The 23,973-nt window shown below is 33.2% G+C and overlaps 2 protein-coding genes across 2 annotated transcripts in view; one reads left to right on the top strand and one right to left on the bottom strand.

Annotated features, from left to right (window-relative positions):
* LOC144852814 (N-alpha-acetyltransferase 80-like) overlaps positions 1 to 23,973 on the top strand; it is a 29,564-nt gene that overhangs the window by 2,905 nt on the left and 2,686 nt on the right. The window contains exons 2-5 of the mRNA XM_078710794.1: positions 1,021 to 1,075; positions 3,544 to 3,989; positions 5,096 to 5,158; positions 11,855 to 11,986. Coding sequence (XP_078566920.1) covers positions 1,021 to 1,075; positions 3,544 to 3,989; positions 5,096 to 5,158; positions 11,855 to 11,986 — 696 coding nt within the window. The remainder of the gene's footprint in view (positions 1 to 1,020; positions 1,076 to 3,543; positions 3,990 to 5,095; positions 5,159 to 11,854; positions 11,987 to 23,973) is intronic.
* On the bottom strand, positions 16,081 to 23,680 carry LOC144851889 (uncharacterized). Its single transcript, XM_078709540.1, has 12 exons — positions 23,548 to 23,680; positions 23,163 to 23,441; positions 22,692 to 22,753; positions 22,252 to 22,403; positions 22,017 to 22,090; positions 21,700 to 21,808; positions 21,209 to 21,333; positions 20,487 to 20,648; positions 18,675 to 18,707; positions 17,901 to 18,475; positions 16,997 to 17,170; positions 16,081 to 16,293 (listed from the first exon to the last, which is right to left on the bottom strand). Exons 1-12 carry the CDS (start codon positions 23,581 to 23,583, stop codon positions 16,086 to 16,088), a joined length of 1,989 nt encoding a protein of 662 aa, XP_078565666.1. The 5' UTR covers positions 23,584 to 23,680; the 3' UTR covers positions 16,081 to 16,085.

The following is a 23,973-nucleotide window of genomic DNA, read 5'->3' as shown; positions in this document are numbered from 1 at the left end:
TAACAGTAGATCATGATATTTCACTATTAGGTCATATTCCACTGTTTATGATATTCCACTGTTAGAGGTCATTATATTTCACTTTATCAAATTAAATCTTTATTCGTTCCATATATAAAAAGTGTACATGGAAAAATTGTTTCCTCGACAGAAAATATGGTACAACATTCACAATTACATCATACTTGAACAAAATTACAATTAAAAGATAAATTAACTGTAAGTCATTATATTGCAGTCTTTAATTGGTCATGATATTCCACTATTATTAGAACCGTCGTTATATTCCACTGTTTATTAGGTCAATATATTCTATTGTTTATTAGGTCATTATATTCCACTGTTTACTATAGGTCATTATATTCCACTGTTTACTATAGGTCATTATATTCCAATGTTTATTACAGTAGATCATTATATAATATTCCACTCTGTGATTCTGTTGTTTATTAGGCCATTATTATATTCCATTGTTTATTGGGTCCTTATATATATTCCACTGTTTATTAGGCCACAGTATTCCACTGTTTATTACTGTGGGTCATAATTTTACACTATTCAACAGCCCATGACTATTTAATAGGCCACAATATTCCAAATATAACGGGCTACAATATTCCAACTATTTAACACTAACAGGCCGTGCAATATTCCAACTATTTAACAGCAACAGACTAACAGCTCAACAGATACCATTATTACCAATTTAATATTGTAGCAAAACTGCTCAATACAGTAACGGTTATGGTCAATAAATTAGATTAAATGAATCAATCACAAAAGCCCCGCCCATCCCGATTTAAATTCTGGATCAACCAGTAAACAAAATGAAGCATACTTAAAATAATTATATATTTAACCTTAAAATAAAGCAAGGCTCATGTTATATTTTTATGAAATAATACAGTAACTTTATGTATATCATTTTTAACTGGTATTGTTTACACATTAATTTGATGTATTTTCAAAATATGGAAAGCTGATACTATAGTGCGAAAATAATTTTACATTCTCTTTCAGGAAGTGAATTCTGATTCTGAAGATGAGAATAAAGAAGTTGAGTTACTATTCAAAGGTAATGTTACTTAGTTTGATCATCGATTATCTACACATTTTTCCAATCATCTTCACATTTTTAAATATTACTGATAGTAATAGTATTGATTATTTTAAAGTAATACATCAGTTATTTTTAGCCTGTCTTAATAAAAAAAAAAAGAATTAAAAATTGTTACTACAGTAAATTGATGATAAATTCTGATATAAAAAAAATGTAAAAGAATTCTAAATTAAATTGATAAACTAACGACATTACCGCCAGTAAATAAATGTAATATTTTTTCTTTCTTCTTTCTTTATTTGGCCCATATTACATAATAACATGAATCCATATTTGGGCGGTCGTTTCTTAAACTAAAGCATTTTCTAAAACATTATAATAAAAATATTTCTCTTGATTTGGATATTCCTTAAGTTAAAACTTTTTGAATGTAAAAATTGATACTCTCACTACATTTCAAAGTAGCAGTACAGTATATTTGTTTAGTCATTTCTTTTTGGGTTTTTCCTACTTTACAGTAGATTGCATCACTTGGTATTTTCCAGCTGTACTGAGAAATAATAAATTTAAAACCAGTTGGAGAATATCTACAGAACAAGCTTTTTAGTTTTAAAGGAATAAATAAATTATGTGCGAGATTAGTGTTCGTGTAGAATGACAAAAATGCAAGGAAGAAGGACCTTGAATCACGAATGACTTCACATATATCACAGAGACGAATCTCAGCACTGCTTGCTTGCAGACAGTTATCTGTGCTTTATAATTTAAATTTATATTGACTATCTGTATGTTGAAACTTAAGGTCTTTTTAATGAAGAAATTCACTTTTAAAATAAAATAGCAGTAAGAAGTCACTGCATAATGCATGAATACTCATGTAAACCGCCACTACTCCCCCCCCCCCCACCCCCCAATCTCTTATTAGATTGATTTCATCTCAGATAGCTTTTTATTTATTTCACCTTATTTATAGAGGGTGATCCTAAACAACATATTATGCTGACAATCAAGAGGCCCTCTTGATTAGTTATGATAAGTGTCTGTGTGTGACAGTGGCTGTGTGTATTAGTATACTAGTACACCGGGTAACCCCCTACTCGTCTAGAAAGATGTACTAGTGCACATGAGCTAGATGTGTACACTTGACCTACGGTTTATAGTCCTTATCCGAGAAGACTCATTCTACCACTAGAACCATGGAGCGAGTGAGGCTTGAACCCTTGCCAATGTTATTATGGCAAGCTGTTACGGTTCCACTTTCTTAACCGCTTGGCCACTCACTCGCTCACTATACTATAGGTGCTATAGGTGCATTCAAACTGTTTACAAACAGTGACACAAAAGTTGTGTTACACTAAAATGTCATTATTTTTTTTAATTTAATATTGTGCCAATTATCCTTAAGCTTGGTTCCCACTAGAACGCAATGCATGGACGTATTAAAGCCACAATGCAAGCGAATTGTCCAATCAAAAGTAATGGATTATTCCAACCGTCGCTTGTGATTGGTTAATTTGCTTTCCCTGCGGTGTACATCCTTGTGTTGTGTCCTAGCGGGAACCAAGCTTTTACACAGAGCTGCCTCCATTTTAGAGTATCAATTGAGTACTATTTTAAACTAAATGGATTCAAGATTACAAAAGTATTCTGTATTTGATCTCTATTTTCTTTACTGTCAATGCAAATACATGTTAAATTTTATAGTCTATCAATTTGCCATTTTCCACAATGACCTCATATTCTTTGAATGATTTTGTTTGATTTTCATACAATATGTTGAGCATACATAAATTACTTTAGATTCAGATTTTTAAATATATTGACATTTACGAGCTCTTTTGAATATTTTTTTTATTTTGTTGTTCGGTTTACTGAATATATTGAATGTTCGAGAGTTTCATCACTATTTTGTTAGTATAAATAGAGTAGTTTAGTAATTGTGGAAAGTACCAGATTAAAAAAATGAATTAAACGTAATACTGGTTTTCCCCACTTGTACTGTACTGTATTAACTGTACATTTCTTAATTTTTATTTATTTTAGTGTAGTAGTACAGTAGTTAATTTTTAAGTTCTCTATGCTTGACATGAGAATTTAACAATAATTAAACATTTATTAAGTGCTGCAATTTTTTTCCCAACGCAAATTATTACTACGTGCACCTTATTAATATTTGAGAATTATTGATTATTCCTGGTAAAAATAGAATTTTGAAAATACCGTAATAGTTACAGTATGGTGAATCATTGCTATTAATAATTACTACTGCTCTACACTATATATGTGTCTATTTTCCAAACGTTTTTGTTATTTTAAAGATCTGCATAATGGGTATGTATATATAATGTTGAATTTAATTATTGATTTTAAAAATATATAATAATAATATTTTACCTTTGACCTATCTTTTTTTTTTATTCACATGAGTAGAGGATGATTATTAAGAAACAAACAAGCATTTGATGTATTGCCTTTTCTTACAGATCGGAAAGTAACATCAAATAGTAACTGGCCTAGTGGAGCTGCGTTGCAGGCCAAGCAGCAGCTTCGTGTAGAAAATAGGTCGACGGAGAACATTCAAAATGAACTAGAATGCAATAGCTCTGAAGAAGAACTCTTAAACATTGAGAAATTACAAACAAACACTCACATAAATGCAAAACGAAAATGGTCACGGGTCAGCCGATGGAGCGCGAGTGGCGATAGCAGTTCAGGAGAGGAAGAGATTAAAGACTTGATAATGCCAGTTCCGCTTAAATTCAGCTCGTTGCCTCCTCAACAGATTCAGAGGATAAGATTACCCGAAAATAAAACAGCTATTTTTCTTGCAAATGTTGGACCTGCGATTGATTCTGTGTCGCCTAGGAAACGGTATAGGTCAGATGGATGCAAGCAGCGACCTAGTTTAGATTTCGAAAAGATGCAGCAGGTATTGTATGAGTAGAGTCATCTTTGATTACAACAATCATTCTTAAATAGATAATTAGTATTTCAAATGACAGTACAGTTAAAGACACACATTTTTACAGGGTACCAGGTCAAAAGCTATGTACATAAAACATGAGATCCGTATAACCTAGAATGACCTTAAATTGACCTCTAGTAGATCCTATAGCTAATGTTGCAGGATGTTTTGTTTTCCTTAATACAGCTACAGTAGCCTTTAGAAAACATTGAATGAATTCTCAATATACAGTATAAACAACATACTAATATGTAACACAAAAAATGACGATCAATTTAAGAGTAGGCCTACATAAAAATCCAGTCCTAAATCTATTACCATTTTGTGTTTACTACTACAAGTGGTTTTATGATTAACTTTCTGTTTGTGTTTGCACTGAAATGATAAATTATTGGGATGTAGCCAAAACAAATTATCAATCAATATAGTTTTTTTCCGACAAACAACCATAATTTTTACAATGCTACACATTTTTCGTTACAGTAAACAATGCCATTGTGTGGTTTTTGGGTTTAACCACCGCATTAGTATATGAATGCTATGTTTAAAGTACATACAGTTGGACCCCTCCTTTAGAACACCCCTATTAAGGGGACACTTTCTTATGAAACAAACCAGTGGCATTGTTTACATTACAGCCTACCCTATTAAAGGGTCACTTTGTTTAGGTCTGGAAGACATTCTCTTAGTAATAATAATAGTTCATTCTTATATAGCGCATATAAAAAAAACTCTCAATGCGCTGCACATTATTACTCTGGTCATCTTTTGTTGTTGATCAAACAAATGGAAATAAACTCCCATAATGTAGCTAGTAATCGGCGCAAAGTTGTGTCTTGATCTAAGAATACAAACAACGTAGAGAGAGTTTGATTTGAACCAAAATCTTACGATCAGTAATCCAACATCCAACACACTGCGCCACACGCTCTTAATAGCAGTTCTACTGTTATTAAGTCTCCATGCTTTTATTGAAATATGGTAATCCATTTGGCTCCAGATTATTTTTGCATATGAATATTATTATCTTTATTGATTATTATTTTAATTTCATTTTATTACTTCAATAGAAAACCATTGTAAGGAAGAAATGTCCTTACGGCATCAGGGCGGCAAAGACTGTACGGATTAGGGTAAGTTTATTCAGTAATATTTTAAAGATTGTGCTGTATTGATTTTACTGTGAATAACAATACTATAGTTGTTGCTTTTATATAGCAATACCAAATCTGGATATTCCTTTGTATACACTATTAAACACTACTTTACAGGGCCCCTCTCCTTTCCCATAAGTTTTACAATGGAATATGAAAGGTTTTGTTCAGCACTTCATTGGATACCATTTGTAGGCCCATCCTCCCTTCAGGCCTTGTCTTTTAAGGCGAGTGAGTGCTCACCTAACACACTCTTAAACTGCCCTTGAGGAGTGCGATTTACAACACGCCTAAATTTGGTAAACTTCTACACACGAAAATACAAACAGCACACCTACAGCACCCCTGAATGTATTGAGGAGTGCAATTTGTAGCACACCTATGATTTTCAAAAGACAAGGCCTGTCCCTTATTTCAAAATCCTGTGACATCATTTCAACCAGTATAATACTCTTCTGCTGGTGAAATATGTTTATTTTAATGATATTGTTTTCATTAAAAACTTTGTTTACAAGCTACGTGCATTTTAATCACCAAGTTTATGAGTATCGCATGGTAATAATAAGAAACTCTATATGGCTATTGTTATACACAAATTATATCCTGTACACTTTAGTTGTAACATGCCTTTAAATCAATTTAAATTCAAGGGCACATCACAACCATTCTTAAATTTCCAAAATGTATTACTGTACTACAGTAAGTCTACTAGTCCATGGATAAAATGGATTTTAATTTACGATACAGACTGGTATATCTATTGTATTCATGTTATTTGCTGTTAAATATTTGTTGTTCTTACTGGCCATTGTTCAAGTTCCATTGACAATTACAAGCGCACTTACTGTACTGAAAGAACGAAAGCATGGATTTTCTCTGAAGCGTATAACTAATTCATTTGCATTCATAAAAAGATAGCGATACAAATTTACATACAATGTTATATCGCTGGCAACTAATGGATTTACAATTTAATATGTAAATAAAGCTAGCTATAGAAAGAACTTAGTCAACGATGAGGCATAGATAGGAGGTGCCATTGTCTCGCAGATTAGCGGAAAACTTCAAATAGCGCAAGTGTGCATGAATGTTGTCAATTATACGGAAAGTAAAGATAACTAGGGTCATAGATAAAAATGATTATTGTCATTAGACTATGTAAACAATTACTATCTATCTCAAGTGTTTCTAGCACGCAACAGTACTATAGTTACGATACCATGTCAAAAGTGATTAGTATAGTAAAATCAGTAATTACCATAATATATGGTATTACAGTATATGACTTATTGAGTATAATCCCCATGTGCTACTGTAGTTTAAAATTGGGACACACACAAGAATAAATTCAACTGTTAATGCAATATAAGTATAGTCCCACCCCCTAATTTTTCCCATACCCAACATGCCCCTTCGGTTACACAATACTCAAAGCGTCAAATGTAGTAAAACAATCACAATTTTATTTTAAACTTTGTTTGCAATTCTCTTTAGGACTTTATGAAAAAAGGGTGTTTATTCAAACCTTAACAAACCTCCCCAGCTAAATAAAGCACATTAATCAGTCTCTTCAGTATTACGCCCAAGGTAAGATACTGGGCAAAGGAACTAATCTCAAATTACCCGATAGCAACTTTGAACCAGAATTGTCATATTACTGACCTTATTTTATAAAACTAAATAGATTGTTTAATTTGACTGAGAAAAGAGATGTGCTTGGGTAAATATTTAACTTTCTAGTGCTCACGGAGTGTATACATTGAATTAGTATACTACTACACAGTGTAATTGCATTCGTTTGTTGATGCATGGAGGTTATACAGTACTTCAATGGTTGATGTATGCACCTGATGTTAAAGCAATCTAAATTTGAATCCTGGCAAATGTAACTAAATTATTCCCAGGTCAATAGTGTACTTTACTAGGATCCAAGCATACAGTATTGTAGTATAGTATTACATTTTAATACGCTTACTGTATGTGCTAATGTACTGAAACTGTACTAAAATTCCTATTACATTACCATACCAATTACCAACCAAATTAAAAATGCTATATTTTAGTACAGTACTGTACGTTGAGTTTTTTCCCCATAAAAAAAAATGGGACTATAAAAGCCTAGATAGGATTAGCTAAATAGACTGGAGTTAAGCATATTTTCTAGAACTTTTGCCGCTTTGAACCATTCAACTCTTCTCTCAGGCTTGGTAATGTTACTTTATTCATTGATGTTAGCAAATACAGTAGACAGAATTATTACACTTTCTGCAATCATTTAATACAGTTTAGAGTATCCATTGAGAAATAGGTAACTGTATTTTCAAGGCATTATTCCTTTGGACTACATGAACATTAGATCAATTCCTATACTGTACTGAGGTGTGAACAGCATGAGAAGTGAGACAGATATATGCAAGGAAAATAAGTTGTCTAGCCCTGTAAAACTGTTTTGACATACATTAATACACAGTGATAAATCCTGCCATTTGAATTTAACCAAAACTTTACGTAACAATAAACAGGTAAACAAGCCTCACTATGGTAACATTTCATTCATAGAATGGCGATCAAAAGTCATACTGTACAAATTGTTATAAAGGAACTGTAGCTACAAATCCCATATGATCTACATCTGATAACATTTGCAGCCCCTGGATGAATATGCTTATGTATTATCAAACATTTAGTTTTAGTTTGTGTTAAATTGGGTCAATATATGCAGTTTGATGTTAGTTTTCTTGTAGGCCATGTGTTTGATAATGTAATGCCATTTGTATCACCAACGAACGGCATAGGATTAAACTTTGTCTATACATACCTATTCGGTATGTTTGTTAATGATATTTGTTTTAATCTGCACATCGTACAGTAATACCCACAGCCAAGGTTTTTGGAAAGAGATATACTGTAATTTGACAATATTTCTGTTATTTTACACACTTTACTGCCATTATCACCCTCAACCTAGGCCTATTTTTTTTAAACAATTTTTTTTTACTGTGCACACTGTGTGGGTAATATCATTCAACGGCCTCAGTCAAATTTTTTTAGGAAGGTATATTAGGCCTAAACCTGTATGTTAATGATATTTGTTTTACCCTGCACATTGTACGGTAATATACTGTACCATTATCACCCACAGCCAAGGTTTTTGGAAAGATATAATTTGACCAGACTTCCGTATGTTAAAGGCCAGATGCGGGCAAAAAATTTCTATTGATCATACATTCCAATAATTATCGATCTATAGTTTCCCCTATGTTTCATAATTTTTGGGATTTTATTTGTGTTACATGAGTTTGTTGAAAATAAGCACTTTCTTATCAGTGGGGGGATACAGTAGTTCAAATTACACAGTAAAATCTCTATTCTTTTGTACACACATTTTGTAAATAGAGAGGCATTTAAAAAAGCTATGAAAAATAAATCGTGTGGTAAACAATGTTATCAGATGACTAAATATAGGTAATATAACTTGAATTTTACATTTCTGGTATTTTTATTCAACTTCAGATTTTTATTTTCATGCTATAGCAAAAATTATCCACCGTATATCCACCATCTTTTTTCACCTTCTAGGGAGTCACCAGACATGTTATTACATTAGGTTAAACTACCTAACTACTGAAAAAAAGTCTTCCTGGTTTTTATGGCAGAATTTTGCCAAATGTTGTATTTGACCATATTAAGGGAAATTCATGTTTTTTCGTCTTGATTTCTGTTACAAATATTTGATTTATGTACAATTAACCAGATATTATATTTAAAATTCATGCCTGTACCTGAGCTTTAACAATATTTGTGTTACTCTACACACAATAACTGCCATTTTCACCCTGAACCTAGGCCTTTTATTTTTACTCTGCACAATGTACAGGTAATATCATTCAATGGCCAAAGTCAAATTTTTTTAGGAAGGTAGTTTACTAGGCCTAAACGTGTATGTTAATGATATTTGTTTTACCCTGCACATTGTACGATACTAATATACTGTACCATTATCACCCACAGCCAAGGTTTTTGGAAAGATATAATTAACACCCACAGACTACGTGTAGGCCTATTTTTGTTTTTCTGTGCACACTGTTTTTTTAGGAAGGTATTTTACTAACGTGTATGTTAATTATATTGGTTTTTTTACTCTGCATTATGGTATGTTGTTAACAAGATCAATGGAAACAAGCAAGACTTGGCATAAATCAATAGCTTTTATTCACATGCTATCAATTTGAAAGGCGTTAAACTTTTAACTAAAGGGATCTCATCGGCTGCAAATCCCATGCTAATCTTGAATAAATTTGCAGCCTACTGGATTGAATAGATTTTCATTTAAAATTCAGATATGTTGTAATGTTAATTCTCTTATCTGTGGAGATCAAATCGTCATCATATGGATATTAAGCATAGTATTTTAAATGCATGAAACATTAACTAAAGGGATTTTGGCTACTTGCTAGTACTAACTACTAACTTGATACATTTCAAGTCCCTAGATACAATTTGATTGAGTTCCATTGTTATCATGTATTGCATGATATTTTTTCTAAAATTCAGGACAGGTTTTGCAGTTTGTTATTCTCCACTGTTTTCTCGTTATTTAGTAATAATTTTTGGCATACCATATACAGTATTACAGTACTGTACTGTAAGATACATCCATACAGTATTTTAACCACTTACCATACAGTATGGACCATTATACAGTACAGTACATGGGACAATACATACTGTATAGAGTAGGGACCATTTACCATTAGGTATCCCAATGTAATATGGCCCTTCAAAATTGGTATTAGGGATTTTGCGAGCGTCTAAAAAATGCCCAAAAAGTTCCCGTCTTTAAATGATTCGTAACTTTTGAAATCCGCTTCATTGGGATACGTATTACCATACAGTATATAGGGACGATTTACCATACAGTATATAGAGTATAGAAACCAATTACCAGAGACTATATACAATACAGTGTATAGTATAGGGACCATTTACCATACAGTTTACAGATAGGGACCATACCATACTGTATAGAGTAGAGACCATACCATACTGTATAGAGTAGGGACCATTTACCATAAAGTACACTACAGTGCATAGGGACAATTTACCATACAGTATATAGGGACATTTTACCATACAGTATGGACCATTTACTGTACCATACAGTACATGTACTGTAGGAACCGTTTACCATGTGCAGTATGGACCATTTACCATACAAATTTGCCATACACAGTTGGGACCATTTACCATACAGTACAGTATATAGGGACCGTTTGCCATACAGAAGGAACATTTATCATACAGTACATTAAACGATGGCCTTAAATAAATTGACATTGGTTATATTTACCATTTATTTTCTTTTTTACCTATCTTTTTGTATGTCTACTTTGCCACCCTTAAACTGGAATTCATTCGCTGGATTCTTTATGCCTTGACTACAAATAAAGTTGACTGTTATGATTTACAATGAATTGTTGTGTGAATAAATAATAACAATTTAAAGCCAAGCATACAGTATACTATCCTCGAATAACAGGAATTAACTTTTTCCAACATTGTTTTTAAAAAAAATTAATTTTTAGGTGTGTTACTGTATGTGGGTGTTATTTCTCTATAGATCTATTATACACAGTCTCATTTATTATCTTTCTTATAAGATTTCAGTAAGATAGTTTCAGATCATGTAATTTCATTAAGTGAGTGTGGTTTTACTTGTTTCTCCATGATGCATTATGAGCGTGGGTTATATTTGATAGAACATTATTAACATAGGTCCCTGGATGAAAATCTTAACCATCAAGGCACCTAATCTCAATTAACTTGCCTGGATGGCATATCATGCTGTTACGGTAGACCTTATGCTTGCTTGCTTTCTATCTATCAAGCCTTGATATTTATTAAAGACTATTCTATTCTAAAACTGCAGTCTTAGCATCTTCTACATTGATTTTAATTGCTCTGTTTATGACCTCCAAACAAAATATATCTGTGTTAATATTATAAAAGATGATGCTATATTTGTATTTCACCTGTGTCGGGCAATGATGACCCTATTAGTTAATTAGTGTAATAGGTAATTAGTACTTTTACTAATTGATAATTAATTTGCTAATGACAGCCATGAGTCATAAATATTACTATTAATAGATTTTTTCCAATATTTATAATTAACATGAATTTGAAAGGTGCATTTTTTTTAAATAGATTTCTTCAATATTTGTGATTAATATTAATTTGAAAGTTGCATTTACATTAAAAATGTACAGCTATTCTCTGACACCCGACCAGGGTGCATTATTTTTTCTCCTATGAGGCTAAGGCAGAAATCATGAATAATTCATGACCTTTATAAATGTTGAAAGATAGAATAGTTATTTCAGTACATTTTTAGTCGCGTGCAAACATGACTCTACAGCTAACTATGTCGATCGGTTGGTCGGTAAACACTAACTAAAATTTGAGCATGCGACTGCAGCCATGTATATGGCCTTGTTACAATTGTTAGGCCCCACCCAATTTCAACGTGTATCTGGCACTGTAATATGTACATGATAGTGGGTATACCAGGTGTTTATGTAAACTGGGTATAGTGAGAATGTTCAGGAAAATTCAAACTCAAATAAAAAGTAAATTTCTTGTCTTCTAAATTTCTTTCTCTTTTTTTCCCCTCAGAGTGTGTCGAACTGCAACAGTCGCATTCCTCCAAGACTTCTGTGTGATCCAGCTATCTTCTCATTCAGACCTCTGAACACCATCAACTCCATGACACCAGTTGAGGACTCCACTTCACTCACCGCCTGTTAGGTATACCATCTGGCCCCCCGACAAATAAATTAGTAATGACACAAAGAAATTAGTGTGTCATGAATATATAAATTAATAGTATACAAAATGAATTAGGTGTCGCAATAATACGTTGTACTACCACAGTATATATAATTTTGTTTGTTTTTTTTGTCACAAATATATTGATGCTTCGAAAATATAGATTCACAGTAAATATTTGTGTACCACAAATTTAAAAATGTTTACTCTACATGAATTTTTGTGTTGCAGTATAATATGTGGTCTTGATAAATAGGTGCGCCACACACGTATATTTGACAACATTTTCTGTAGTACAATGATGTATTTGTCAAGGTTCCAAAGTGAGATATCTTTTTGGTTTAATATTTTGGAAAGAATGTGTGTGACTTTAATCATATGGGATGGAGATGATAGCCGCTGTGTAAAGAGTGTGTGAAATTTGCTAAAGATCTATATAAATTTTTACGAATGAAATGCCTGAATTTTTTTATTTGAGATGTGATGACATAAATCTACCTCTTTTTGAGATTGTAATAGTGAAAAGTTGTATTCCTAGATATATTTTTTATGTTCTATAAACTTGGTATAAACGTCACATTCCGGTACTACTATTTCCATAATGAACACTAATAGGCCAACAGTATTTGATAGTCATGTCACAAGTACCATCAATCCTCGCATATAAGGTGACTGTTTGAATCACTAACTTTGATTGTGAATTACATGTCATCTATATGACCTACATTTACCATTCTAAATTTGTGAAATAATATAATTAGGTTTCTGATATTTCAGAATGCCCTCGACAGCCATTCAACTAAAACTAAACTGTGAATATTAAAATATATGAATTTTTCTTTTAATGGAAATAGCTTAAAGTACCTTAACATTTTTTAGTAATGATTAAAACCCATCAAAAGTTATTATATACTGTACATTAATTGATGGTAAACAATCTTTATATTCCTGAACATCAACTTAATTATAAATTTCTCCTGGATAAAAATGTTATCTTATTTGCCTTATATGAGAATTTACTGTATTTCTTTTACAGTTTGTTTTGTATGACATTCATTGATTTGGCGTCTGCATTATTAAGGCTCTTGTTTTTACTTTTTGGTTGATAATAGTATTAACAGTTTCTGTCCCTAGAATTCCATTAGTATGTACAATTGGTACTAATCCTCCATAGATATTAACATGTTCTTTAACTAGAGGGATTCTATATAGAAGACTTCATTTAAACAAGATACAGTATAATTTGTCTTCTATTTAAACAGTATAATTTGACGTATTGGTGTCGCCGGTAAGAATAGGGATTTCAGCACCAACGACTCCAAAGCAAAAGAGCATAATAAACACTTGAATGTGCTTGCTAACCAATCAGCAGTGAGATAGGTTCTGTTTGGTGGAGTAGTCGTGTTAAGCTATCTTGCTACTGGTGATTGGTAAAGCTCCCTATGTTAACCTATGGAAATTGCTATGAAATGGTTTTTACGCACAGTCTTAATCCCTTGAATAAAACTGGCTTAATCAGATTGACAGTGTAAACCTAGTTCAATGTGAAAAAATGTTGTCAAAATTCGAAAAGGAGCACTTTTCATGTAATGATTAAAAGATATGCATTGTCTGACAATATTGCTACTCTATTTCCATTGGAAATTGTAATGTCATAGCACCGTCCCAGTTCTTGCTTTGTAGTCTTGGTTCTATGTCACAACATCAAAAGGCCCTATTCCTTTGTTATACTTGGCGCTACCAATGATTTTAGATACTGTGCACAAATCCATAGTTATCCTCTTTTTAACGTACTCCCTCACAATAGAATTGTTATTTTGTACATTAACTATTACAAAAATGTCCTATTACATGTTATAGGCATTTGCTTAATATGAGATAACCAGGGATGTATATGAAAACTGTACCCATAATACAATTTGTAAACTTTTTATTCAAGCGTGCATGAAAAAAAAAATGAAAAAGAAAAAATCTTTCTGTATAGAAAGTCTAGATTAAAAGTAGTCTGAATTTAAGGGGTAGATTGAATGACATGTTAGAAATTTATATAACAAGATTTAATTGATTTGAAATGAAGACTGTAGTCCTGTCTTCAGTGTACCCATCTCCCTCAAGTTTAAATAAAATCTAAACACATTATGTACAGTATGCATTGATTCTTTCAATCATATTGAGTCAATCAGATTGATTCATTCAATCAAATTGATTGATTCAATCAGATTGAATGATTGATTCAATCATATTGAATGATTGATTCAATCATATTGAATGATTGATTCAATCATATTGAATGATTCAATCAGATTGAATGATTCAATCAGATTGAATGATTGATTCAATCAGATTGAATGATTGATTCAATCAGATTGAATGATTGATTCAATCAGATTGAATGATTGATTCAATCAGATTGAATGATTGATTCAATCAGATTGAATGATTCAATCAATCAGATTGGTTTATTCATTCAATCAGATTGATTCATTCAATCAGATTGATTCAATCAGATTGATTCAATGTATCAATAAGATTGATTAAAATATCTTGTTTGGGTACAGATTCTTTGGTACCATCATTGTGTGCGCGGGGCTTTAACTTTTACAAATGTATTCTTGTCTACCCTTTATGAAAAAATGACCTAAATACAGTATTCAGTATTGATGTATTATAACTAGTAAAATAAAATTGCAGTAAAATATTTTAATAATACTAAATAATGAAAGAGATCAGTACAGAACAAAGGCATTTTTGGTCGATAAGAAACACTCAATCTTTGTTGTTGGCTCTTTTACGAGTTTTGTATATTATACTATAGTCTTCTATATATATTATTGTATAATTTAGTGAATAAAAATGAAATATTCAGGTAATTTTTTTTGCAAAATCATTGATTGCACAGAGCTATACATTTAAATATTAAATAGCTTTCTAAACTAAGAACAAGTGGTTTTTTGACTGTTGTGTTTTAGCTGATTTTGTAGAAACTCCTGGCTCCGGAAAGAGGGACTGGATTTTGTAGAAACCTAGCCCAATAGTTTGGGAGAAGATGTGTAGAAACATTAATCGGGATGGCAGGGAGAAGATTTGTAGTAACCCTGAATCAGGATGCGGAGAGAAGATTAGTAGAAACCTGAATCAGGAGGCAGAGAGAAGATTTGTAGAAACCTGACCGAGGAGGCAGAGAGAAGATTTGTAGAAACATTGCAGACAGAGAGAAAATTTGTAGAAACCTGACTGAGGAGGAAGAGGGACGATTTGTAAGAAAACCTGGCCGAGGAGATAGAGAGAAGATTTGTAGAAACTTGACCGAGGAGGCAGAGAGAAGATTTGTGGAGACCCTGACTCAGGAGGTAGAGAGAAGATTTTTAGAAACCTGACCGAGGAGGAAGATAGACGATTTGTAGAAACTTGACAGAGGAGGAAGAGAGAAAATTTGTAGAAACTTGACCGAGGATGCAGAGAGAAGATTTGTAGAAACTTGACCAAGGAGGAAGAGGAACGATTTGTAGAAACCTGACCGAGGAGGAAGAGGAATGATTTGTAGAAACTTGACCGAGGAGGAAGAGGAAGGATTTGTAGAAACTTGACCGAGGAGGAAGAGGAAGGATTTGTAGAAACTTGACCGAGGAGGAGGAGGAAGAGGAAGGATTTGTAGAAACGTGACCGAGGAGGAAGAGGAACGATTTGTAGAAAATTAACTGAGGATGCAGAGAGAAGATTTGTAAAAACCTTGCAGACAGGGAGAAAATGTGTAGAATCCTTTCAGGTAGGCAGAAGATGCCCTATCTACTCTCTTCCAATAGTTACCGAATCAATTTTTCCTGTTCGAAGGACGAAACAAATGATCTTACCTTACCTAGAAATAAATGTCCAATTCGTTGACATCTCGCCCTTGAGTAATTGACTGAAAATTGGTCAATCATTTATAAAGAACAAAAGGAATTAATCATGTCATTTTTAAAATTAATTTATTCTTTCTCAAAATATATCATTTTAAAGATATATTGAAGGCATACATTATATGTTGTAAATTTGTGAGTTTACTAAAAAATACAACTATCTTCCACAATATATGTTATTAAATTTTTGCCAGAGCGGAAATTCCACCCCGGATGAATTGATGCAGTCTGTCGACCTTGCCCGGTGAGCCTGACTGCGGTTGGAGGAGATTAGAGCCTTCTGGTAGGAATCTCTTTCCCTTCGAAGCACTGTCCATGCTGCAGATCCAGAACATCATCTCTCGGCCGTCTTGGGCTTGAAACAAATACTGGATTCCATTTGCAAACCTGAAATGAAAGCAATATATGATCAACAGCTCTAAGAAAGCAACGCTGTTGAAACGACATCAATGAAAAGCAGTACTGGTGAAAAGGAGGCTTTTACCAATTCACACTACAGAAATACAAAATGTAACAACAGGGTTCCTAGCCTGTGTTCCAAAATCCAATCAGGTCGAACATCCAGGTCTGTAAAGATTACATCGATGTACATAATAACAATAGTATTTCTAACGAGTTCTTACACGGCACTTGCATACATTACACCGTGACAAAATAACGTGTGAAAGCGTTGTAACTCGGAAAATTATCCTGGGAGATATGCATGTTACATTAGCACGTCTGAAACTGGTATTATCTTTGTAGTTAATTACGTTTATTGTTACAATTATATAAACGCAGAAGCAAGTGAAACAAAATACAGCAAATTAACGTTCATATTTTAATGGAAATATGCTTGATGAGGAAAGAAACAAAATCTTCATCCATTGGTTTTGATTCAATTTTTAATCGATTTAAAAGCTTCTTAATGATAGAGTTTTCCCAAAGATATAAATCATCGTGCATTATCGCGCCTTACAGGAGACTAGAACAAACGACGTGCGTAGCAAATGACGTCATTGGTTGACGCGTTCGATATCACTGAATGTCATCGGTATATAATCAATTATCAATGTTACTAATAGCTACAAATAACACTGAGGCTTCTTACCTAACTCTGAATACGTGTTTTCTCTTTGAATAATCCACAGCTTGGGTCACAATCGCATTTCGAAGGTCCTGCACTGCGCAGGCGTCTTTCACAATTTCTTTCTGCTCTTGTTTCTTATTCTCATAAAATGTTAAGCACCCGTCTCGTTGGACCACGTAAACATATTGCCAGGACCTTTCACAATGCAAACAATAAACACGATGACAATTCAGCAGAAATGTTATTTTAATCCCCACTCCCCCGATATTTTGGCTTACTTTTGAGTATTGTGTTTCTTTGCAATAGCCCTGCCAACTAGGTTATCTAGTGAACTCTCTGTGAATCGGCCATTCAACGCAAACTACTTATTTTTATATTTATTATTATTTATGTATTTAAACATCATGAAATTATATGTAATTACGTAAACAATTATTTATTATATTTTAAATATTTTTTGGCTTAAATAACCTAATGATGTATGATAATTTTAGAAATTTATTTATGTACAGTATCTAGTAATTTAACCGTGTACGTTATGTAATTCAATGCGTAAGATGCATTATTCAATTTTATTGGGTTTCCGTAACTTTATATTTACCTGTGTAAATATACAAATACTCGAAACACTATATCTATAATGGTGAGTAAAACGATGGGAATTAACTGCGAAATAATTAGGTCAGTAGCTGCATGTATGTTACGTCAAGTATGTAATTAAACGGTAATGAAATTTGATATAATTGGAATCGGTTCCGTGACTTTCTAATTACGGGCTCGTGTGCCGGCTTAAGTATTCAAGGAATACGCAAGTATTAGGCGTTGCGCGCTACAGCGGCACTACAACGATAGCCAGACTGTCGCCTAGAATTACTTGCAAATAATTAAGTTATTTGCAAACGGTGTTGATGCCACGCTCACTTACCTATCTCTTGCTTTCATGAAATGGTTATCTAATTCTTGCTTTCGTAACAATAGACCCTCTGCTAAATCATTTGTACCATTCGGTGACCCACTTAAATCATAGGAGACAAGTTCCTTAAACAAGGACGACGCCTCTACTGCATCTGATTGTAAAAAAGTTAAAGGCCCACTAAGAAGACTGCTATGCTCACTGAAAATTCCCTGTTGTTCCGGATTTTCATCTATAGACAGGTGATCTTGTTTGATGTTCTCGTCACGGAATAACTTTTCTTTGTTTTCTAAACTGTTATCTAAACTGTCTTCAGTTACTTGTTTTCGTTGACGACTACCACTAGATCTGCTTCGTGTGTGTGACTTTCGTCTTTCTGTTGGAGTGTTGCTTTTAGATTTGTGAAGACTACTATTCTGCCCATCTCGACTGCCTTGAATTGAATGTCTTCTGGAGTAGTTTTGTTCAGGTGTGCGCTCCTCACTGACCACTGCGTGCTCGTGCAACGCAGATCCAGATTGGTCAGTCACATCACATGGTTCTGGCGATACCACATGTTTCAACGTATCAAGAAGAATTTTGTGAGCCTAGAAACATCCAACGGAATTATTGAAAATGATTAACAATACATAAATGGTCGACGTGTGACGATAATGGCTCCTTAATTTGGGGTTTCATTTTTCATTTCATTTTAACCAGTTTTCAGATCATCGCGTTTACATTTCGTTTTGCCCACACTAGAAAATAATGTAATATTTTAAACTAAACTGATAAATGGTTACTTACGAGTAGTTTGTTTTCCGTGTAATTTATTCGATTCTTCGGTAAAAAATATTCGAAGAAAATGAAAAATAAAATAGAAAAACAATTTTTTTATATATTTTAATAGTAATGTTTATCCATACATAGGACTACAAAGGAAAAAAATGTGTTGTTTCATACGTAGAAAATAGAGGAAAAACCACATCAATTTGTCTACAAATTGGAAAAAAGTAATTTCCACTGTTGAAACACGGGTACAAAATGATACGAGTTATAGTTGCAAGAGATTCGACAAATTTCAAACTTACAATGTTTAATGGAATTGTATAGGCTGACAATTATTTGTTGTTTATTTTAATTGTTTATCATTACAATTTGTTTTGTTTTTTTGGCCTATTTAATTTTAGTGCATTGGGTTCTTATTAGTTGATCTCTATCTGCTCCCTAATACAGTGGTGGTTAATGAACCATGTTGGGTCGTCCCACTTTGCTAGGAGGTAACTTTCAGACAGTTAACACAAGTTTTTAATACAAGAAAACAAAGCAATACAATAGGTACAAAAGAACAATGTTAGAGTGTTAAGAACTATTTATTAGGAGACTATTCCCCTTAAAATAACTATGGTACATTAACAATAAGTATTGTATAGAAAAAAATCCCAAAAGGGCGGAGGCTGATACAGAAGGTAATAATAGAACATCAGATGTGTCATACTGAACTACGCCCAATAGGCAATCTGTTCCATAGGCATAGTGCGTACACTTAATCTGTTAAATATATTATATTTAAATTATTTCTATTTTTATAGCAATCTTCAAATATTGCACAAACAAATAAAAGTAATAATAATTTTAGTAGAACTAAGGGTATACCAACTCCCTGTGTTGAAAAATCATCAAAACAAAGTGCAGTATAACAGTATGTAGATGCTAACTAGTACAATATGAATATATAATATATTACATAGAGATACTAATAATATAATATTAATTTTACATTAGAAAACAGAAATGGAAACCACATAGGTCAAATTCAACGTTTTATATGTGCTACAATCCTTGTCCTATTAGTAAAATGGACGAGTCCGCCAATACGGCAAAACCACGCTGGTGGTTTTCAAATAAACCAAGTGTTTTAAAACTATTTATGTAAAAAATCCTGTACCCTAATCTTAAATATATTTACATATTACAAATAAGGGATAATAACTCTTAACTTTCGTGAAAAAATTAAGCGTTTTGGATAAGTAGTTTTTCAGCAACTGTAATTTTAGTTTTAACGTTACGTTCTGATTGTTAAGGAAAGCTTTGTCGACTTCGAAAATTTTCGCATATCCTTTAACACTAGCCGGTCACTGACAAACTAAAACACTGCTTCAAAAAGGGGCTGTGCCGACGAAGTATCTGAACCAATCAAATTTTACTTTAGGTTATTAGAAAGCTTGATTAATTAGCTTTTGCATGGTGGAACAGCCAATATCATTGGATAAATAGGTCAAACGTTATGAACGTTTTTGTAAAGATCTCAACAAATTTGCAAAACAAGCCTATTCTTTAACACAGGGCAATTTTCAAATCGTCTAACTTTAAAAATCAATGCCGACGACGTTTTAAGTTTTTTTAAATTAAAAAAAAAATGACATTGTAGGTACTTAATTAGGCATTACAATGTCGAAACAGCCATAAAAATCGGTCAATTAATAACAAAGTTACATTGAAAAAACTTTCAAAAAATAGCTGTTTTTCGGTGATTTCGTGCCGTTTAGCGGAAATCGCCCGGATTTTTGGGTACATAAAACAAATTGTAATGTATCTTTTCTGTTGTTCTAAACTAACCTCTTTTCCTTTAAGCAAATCTTTTAATTTATTTATCTTCTGACGAAGTTTTTTTCGGTCTTCCTTCATATTGTTTATTTTGTCATGTAACGGTGCCACGCTGCTTTCGACCAGTTTGTTCTGCGTTGCACACAGCTCTTGGTAGTCCTTCTTCAGCTTATCCTAATACCATACAAAATGTTTATATCTACTTATTTTACTTATCATGCCTCCTTTTAAGATCAAGCATTTATTTGGTAAGCGGTAAACTCCAGGACATTTGATCGCGCAAGCGCATTCAATAGAGGTGTATGCTATACTTTTTTGAAAAGAGTTTATAGCAGCTTATGAAGGCGCGGTTATAGAATAACGTAGATGGGAATTTGGTCCAATTTGCATAATATACATGCAAGACTCGGATCTTTTATTAATCACTGGTGAAACTTTAGGACATAAGGCCGGCTCTAAAGCTCTGTGTACACTATCAAACTAATTTGACGAAAAAAAGTGGGACGTGCCCAAATATGGTAGTGATATATCTATATATGGGCATATCGCATTTTGTTGTCATAAAGTGTGATAGTGTAGACACATTTATTGAGGCAATGAGTTACAACGAATGAAGCTTTAGGAGGTAAACTAATCCATGAAAACTATAGAAATGGATGAGATACAATGTATTAGCAATTGAATGTAATAGCGGGAACAGGGTTTGGTGGAAATGACCTGAAGGAAAACATTACTCTTTTTCTTGTTATTTCATACAGATCTTTCTGCGTCATCCTCAGGTTCTTTTCAGTCGCTATAAGTCTTCGTTCTTTTTCATGCTGATCACTGGAAAGTCTCTCTACAGTTGATTGCATTATTGCTTCAAATGATAAACACAATTATTAATTTTTAAAGCTTTTTAAAGGTGAAATAAACGTGTTTTAAGAAAACAAAAATGTTAAGGAAATAATAGAAAGAGAGATGAATCACAAAAGATTCACTGAATGAATAATTTCAAACTGTAAACAATCCCGTCGTCGAATCTAGAATCGATAAAATTGATCATGATGTTTGTAAGGCAGAAAAGAAAGATACATCAACTAAAAAGGAGAAATTGAATCAGTGCAGAGTTTTAGAAATGTTTTGTCAAATGTAATCAGAAAGAACAACGTACTAGGCCTATTGACTGATATCCAACCCCTACCCCATAAGACGTAGCCCCATGACCTTTCTTAATCATTCTTACTTCTTTCATGTTCTAGTTTCGTATTTCTGACCATACTCTTGCATAGTTGTTCCGTCATCTTTTTCATATGGAATTCCTTTTCCTGGCATTGCTGCTGAAGTTCGCGTAACTGGAACAGCAACAAAGAAATCAATCAACCGTTAAAAAGACGTGAAAACTGGATTCACACAAGATCCAAAAGTCTTTGGAATCTTTAGATTGATAATTAGATCCGGTGCGCTCACACGGGCCTATAATTTAATTCACTGGGGCAATACCTCGCTTGTATTGGTTAGGGTTAAATAAAAAATAAATTTATATTTACAGTTTATACTTACTTGCTCCTGTAGTGTCGTTTGATTTTTCTGGTAATCATCAATAAGCAGCATTATCTCTTCTTTTTCTAAAATACCTATCCAAAAAAAAATTAAATTCATTGTCTCAAGTTATTATTACATTATTGTCGTTACTGCAACCAAGAGTGCCTTTCTGCAACTGAATACCATTGAAATCTATGCGTTACTTTTTTTTAAACTTCTGTTACGATTTACCGAGTCTTGTTGTTGGACCTACCACGATATTTCACAGGACGACTGTACATTTTCGGCCGAGTTGCAAAGGTACTGATATCAGGAGGCACTAGTGTAGGTGTTGTTGTTTGAGTTGAGCTGCTATCAGACTCTCTACGTTCTTGATCCACACGAGGCATTCGTAAATCTCCAAAACTAAATTGGAACAAGAAATAATCATTACGCATGCAAAGCAGTAATGTATGTTGGTGAACTTTGGTGTTCAGCAACTCTTCCCACATCGAACTTACATTGATAACATAGTGAGAAATAATGATAATGATGGTAGGAATGATCATAATAATGATAATGATGGTAGGAATGATGATAAATAATGATAATGATGGTAGGAATGATCATAATAATGATAATGATGGTAGGAATGATGAGAAATAATGATAATGGTGGTAGGAATGATCATAATAGTGAAGGTAACATTCTTACTTTTTATTGCAATTATCGGCAGCTTTTACCTGTTCCAATTTTGGACAACTTGATTCTTTTAACTAAAATTGTAAAAGAATATAAAATAAATTGTATAAAAGCTGTTGGTCACATTTTGTTGAACTTGATTTTCTTAATGCAAGACCTGGGTTTAAATCTCCCGAACACTAATACAGGACCACTTTTTGCAATTACACATTACGTAATAGTGTAGTAAGACTGATGTGTATGTTGTGGAAAAGTTTCTTCGCATTTCAATTAAAATTCAAGTAATGATTTACTTCAAATGATTGTTTAATTATCAAATTAACACGCATTTATTACGTGAGAGAGCTTGATGTGTTGCTGTTCATCGCATATTATAACTAGCCTAGGCATAGCATATTTAATATGCATGTCCTATTTAATTTCCCTTATAACAATCTAAGTAGCCTTATAGCTTATAGATAGAAATAATATTGTAAGACATACTACTATGAAATCACGGAGCTGGCCGTTTGATTTGCGTTTGAGTAACCCATTTACTTCTGGCAGGCTTCCAGTTCGTGTGACTGCAGATGGGTTGCCCTTGACAGGTGCGTCGCCATCATCGCTTTGATCTTCGTCTTTGATGTTTACCGACGAAGTGCTTTTTGAACGTCGTCGACGGTGTGTAAGGAAAGTTCGTATAGTCCTAGAGTCTGATCCTCCACCTTCATCGTGATATTTAAAAGCCGATTCGTTTACCGCTGATAATTTGATTTGGTTACCCTAAAAGTAAGAATGATCAATAATTCTAAATTATTGAAGCTAACCCTAGCCTAGACCCTAGGTCCATTAAAATAAGGCCAAATTACTCATTCTTTGGCTGTCTCACCTGAGGAAGCTCTTGATCACCACCTGCTGCTGTCATTTTAAAGACAAAATAGGTTTAAAAGTTGTATGCGTAACCTGTTCAATATTATTTTGGTCTGGTAGTGTTTGTTTTTGTTTCTCAATTAAATCGGATGGGCGTAACAATAAATAATTCCTTTTTTATTCGAATGCCGCTGCTAACGTGACGCTTACGCGACGCCGCGGCCGCATGGACCGGACACAACGAGACGTCAAACACAGCCGACGTTCAAACATATTATACGTACGTGTACTATTACAGTATACGCATAATAAATAATGTTCTGCAAAAGTTCACATTCACTTTTTTTTCTGAAGATTTAATTTTTATTTTGTTTACAAATATTCATTACGTAATATTTTAAAGGGCGCACTCTATACTGTTGCGACCCTGGATGATTCGTCGTGT

The sequence above is a fragment of the Antedon bifida genome, chromosome 9, assembly GCF_963402885.1.
Source record: "Antedon bifida chromosome 9, ecAntBifi1.1, whole genome shotgun sequence".
In the NCBI taxonomy this organism is placed as follows: domain Eukaryota; kingdom Metazoa; phylum Echinodermata; class Crinoidea; order Comatulida; family Antedonidae; genus Antedon; species Antedon bifida.
Note: the sequence above shows the minus strand (reverse complement) of the source record. Positions and strands in the feature narration are given on the sequence as shown.